This window comes from Lactuca sativa, chromosome 7 (assembly GCF_002870075.4).
Source record: "Lactuca sativa cultivar Salinas chromosome 7, Lsat_Salinas_v11, whole genome shotgun sequence".
NCBI lineage: Eukaryota > Viridiplantae > Streptophyta > Magnoliopsida > Asterales > Asteraceae > Lactuca > Lactuca sativa.
The window spans coordinates 33659627-33662964 of record NC_056629.2 but is presented as its reverse complement, the minus strand read 5'-3'; the positions used below and the strand labels follow the sequence as shown (position 1 = coordinate 33662964).

The 3338-nt window shown below is 34.2% G+C and overlaps 1 protein-coding gene across 1 annotated transcript; it reads right to left on the bottom strand.

Annotated features, from left to right (window-relative positions):
* Positions 1–287: 287 nt before the first annotated feature.
* Positions 288–3138, bottom strand: LOC111892058 (low-temperature-induced cysteine proteinase). The gene is made up of 5 exons (XM_023888121.3): positions 2599–3138; positions 1849–2090; positions 1591–1731; positions 848–1327; positions 288–764 (listed from the first exon to the last, which is right to left on the bottom strand). The coding sequence occupies exons 1-5, from the start codon at positions 3104–3106 to the stop codon at positions 621–623; spliced, it is 1515 nt and encodes a 504-aa protein (XP_023743889.1). The 5' UTR covers positions 3107–3138; the 3' UTR covers positions 288–620.
* Positions 3139–3338: the final 200 nt, after the last annotated feature.

Below are 3338 nucleotides of genomic sequence, written 5' to 3'. Positions count from 1 at the left end.
TATGTTTTTTTTTTTTTTTCCAGTTAATATAAGAAAGATTCTTTTGTGCACCTATGTCATTTTATGAACCATTTTTTATGATTAAAAGCTGCCAAACAGCACCACATTGGAGACCCACGATGAGAATAAAGAAATATAGCAGTTCATATTTAAAATCATTTCAAAATTTGATTTTAGCCCAAATTTCTGCAGCCCAGTTGGTGCTAAAAATGTTTAATTCCACCGACTAATCAACAAGACTATGAACAATGATGCATTATATGTCAATTTCATTCATGGTATCAATATTGAATGCCACATATAATTTAACATTACTATATAGAATAATGTGCAAATCATATCAACTTACATATTTGGTACATGTAAATCGCAAGTGAGATTAATTAGTACCACTGTTCGCAACTTAATTATTTCAAGAAACACATCTAAACAATAGCGTAATTCAACGACACACACGCATGCAATCGTCAAAATACCACAATTACGATGTGTTTTCAAGAAATACATTTATGTAATTAACTAGGTTTAGGTTCAAATTAAGGTTTCTAATGAAGAAATATTACATATAACCCTTAAAAGTACATAAGGGATTTAATAAAAACATCCCTTTTTTCCTGTTCTTAAGCTGCAACTGCAAACGGGTTCCTCTTCCACACGAGTGATTGATACTCTTCCACGAGTGTCTCCTCAATCTTCTCCCATGGCATCTTGTGTTTGGCCAATTGTTTCTTCTTTGCCTTCACTCCAACAGTATCTCCCGATTTCTAAAATAAAAAGAACAATAATTAGTATCTTATAACTTAGCGCCTATAAGGTAATTGATCAACTTGTGGTTAATTCGTTGTACCTTAAAACAATATCCATCTTTAACGTCACAAACCGGATAATCACTAGGGCAACAAGCGGAATAACCCTTGCAACACACACCATTGGTGTAACCACAACACCCATACATCAAACAATAGTTATAGATCTCGAAGATGCAACAACATGTCTGGTCTGCCGGACAATATGAGAAGTCACCACACTTGCTAGGTGATGGTGATGGTGGAGGTGGTGGTGGAGATGGTGGTGCCGGTGGTGATGGTGGACTAGGTGGTGGTAGGACACCGGAGGTAGGGTAAAGTGGCTCAAGGTACATCCCACAAACACCATTTTTATTATTGGTGTTCCTTTTCATTAAAATGTAACCTTCCATTCCCCAATAGGTACCCCACTGGTTCTTCACGATCCAATAGTCTTCACCATCTTGCGTACCATATCCAACCACCAGCACTGCATGGTCTATGCTGTTTGGACTGCTTGAGCATTCGCCATCGTAGATACCCTAATAATTAAATAAAGCTAGCTTTATTTGTTGTTACGTTTTAAATCCATTAAGAAATTAAATAAAAGAGCATTTACATGACTTTATATCTATATCATGCCGTTTTTTCTCCATGACACGTTTTTTTGCATTTAAATTTTCAGGATTAATTAAAAGTTGTCATGGATAATTGAATACATACAAACTAAAGCGTTTTTTTGGCGTTTTTGTAAAAATAAACGACAGAAAAAAAATATATAAAAAGGTAGCTATTTTGTACTTACCCCGGTATATAGTTGGAAGTCATAGGCTGAGCCATCAATACCAATAGTAACAGGCTGTTTGGCGACAGCACAAAGGAGTGCGTCTTCATTTTTTGATTCTACTTCCACATAGCTTTCGATTGTTACAACTGATTTTTTCGACTGATCATTTTCGTATTAAATTTGTAATAATTGTACGTTAGTTGATATGACTTAAATAATAAATTTAATATTGAAGTTTTTTAATTAACAAAATGGATAATGTAAGATTGTAAGTACCTTTGTTTTATCGCATTTACCATCCCTACCATTTGAACTAGTATAAGGATAATCGGCTTCAGAATCAATTCCACCATTTTTAATAATCCATCTGTATGCAGTGTCCATGTTTCCACCATTACAACCATAATCGTTTGTGTCACAGTCAACGAGCTCTTGCTCTGACAGGCTAATCAGGTCGCCGGTTGCAAGTGCATGTACACCTTCAATGGACCCGGTTACAGAGAATGCCCAACAACTTCCTATACACGTTATAAATATCCAGATTTAATGCAATAAAATATTTATAATAATTTTGTTGTGTAACTTTTTTTATTGACATGAACAAACATAATCGAACTATTTAATGGTAGTAACACAGACCGATGCTAAAAATCAATAACTATTTTTTTTTAATAAATGTGATTTTATTAAGTATGTGGTTTACAAATTCAAAACGAGCATCTATTTTATTTTTAAAGGCGAATGTTTACATATTTAATGAGTAAAAGTCAAACTACTAACACAAATACGCAACCACCGACTATTTTAAAGTTTGATATAATAATTAATTATTTAAAATATGATATTTTCAATGATAAATCTATAATTTTTCATCGGGACTTTCCCAATATATTATACCTACCCGTGATGAACGTGATATTTTTGTGAGTTCTTTTATTTTACGAATAATAATATATATTATCAAGAAGTTAAACACTGAAATATAAAAATAAATATAAATGAATGAAAAAGGAATTAAATGTTTACCGCACTGTCCTTGGTCCTTGATTGGTGTAACGATTCCCTTGTCTCTCCAATCCAAAGAAGCGGGTGCATCACAAGACTTCGAACTTAAAGTCGTGTTTCTTTTAGCACCCCTCATCTTTAGTTTATTGCTTCTAGGACCCCTGACTTTTGAAAAGTACATCTCTTTGAACTCTTCGTTACTTAGATCAGCAAACTTGTTCAATCCCACCATATGTTCAGTCTCTGATTTCCGTTTCGAGTTCTTCTCCAATATATACTTCAAACTCTTGCGGAAATTCCCAAGCCTTCGTGCTTCTTCTTCTTCATGCGCATATGTTTTTCCATGCATCTCCTTCCATTTTCTGAACAATTCAGTGATTTTTTCGCTTGATAAAACATTGGTTTCTTGATCACCAAGTATGGAGAACTCGGAAGGAAGAGTCGATGATACTGATACAGATAGTGATACTGACAACGATACAGAGATAAACAAAAGAAGAAGAGCGACAGAGGAATTTCGGGTACCCATTGTAGTGACTAAATGAATCTTGAATAGTTTCTTGAAAATGGTTTTCATTTTATAGAGGTTTGAATCTTTTGGCTTGTCCTACCTAACCAATGACTTGGGTGGCCAGTAATTTGGCAAAATTATCTTGAATGTGAAAACACGAGAATGACCTCAATGTCTTTGGAATCAAGTGGTATCCAACGTGGGTATTTTTGTAATTTCATAACGACTAAGAAACATTTTCCTTGTTGGC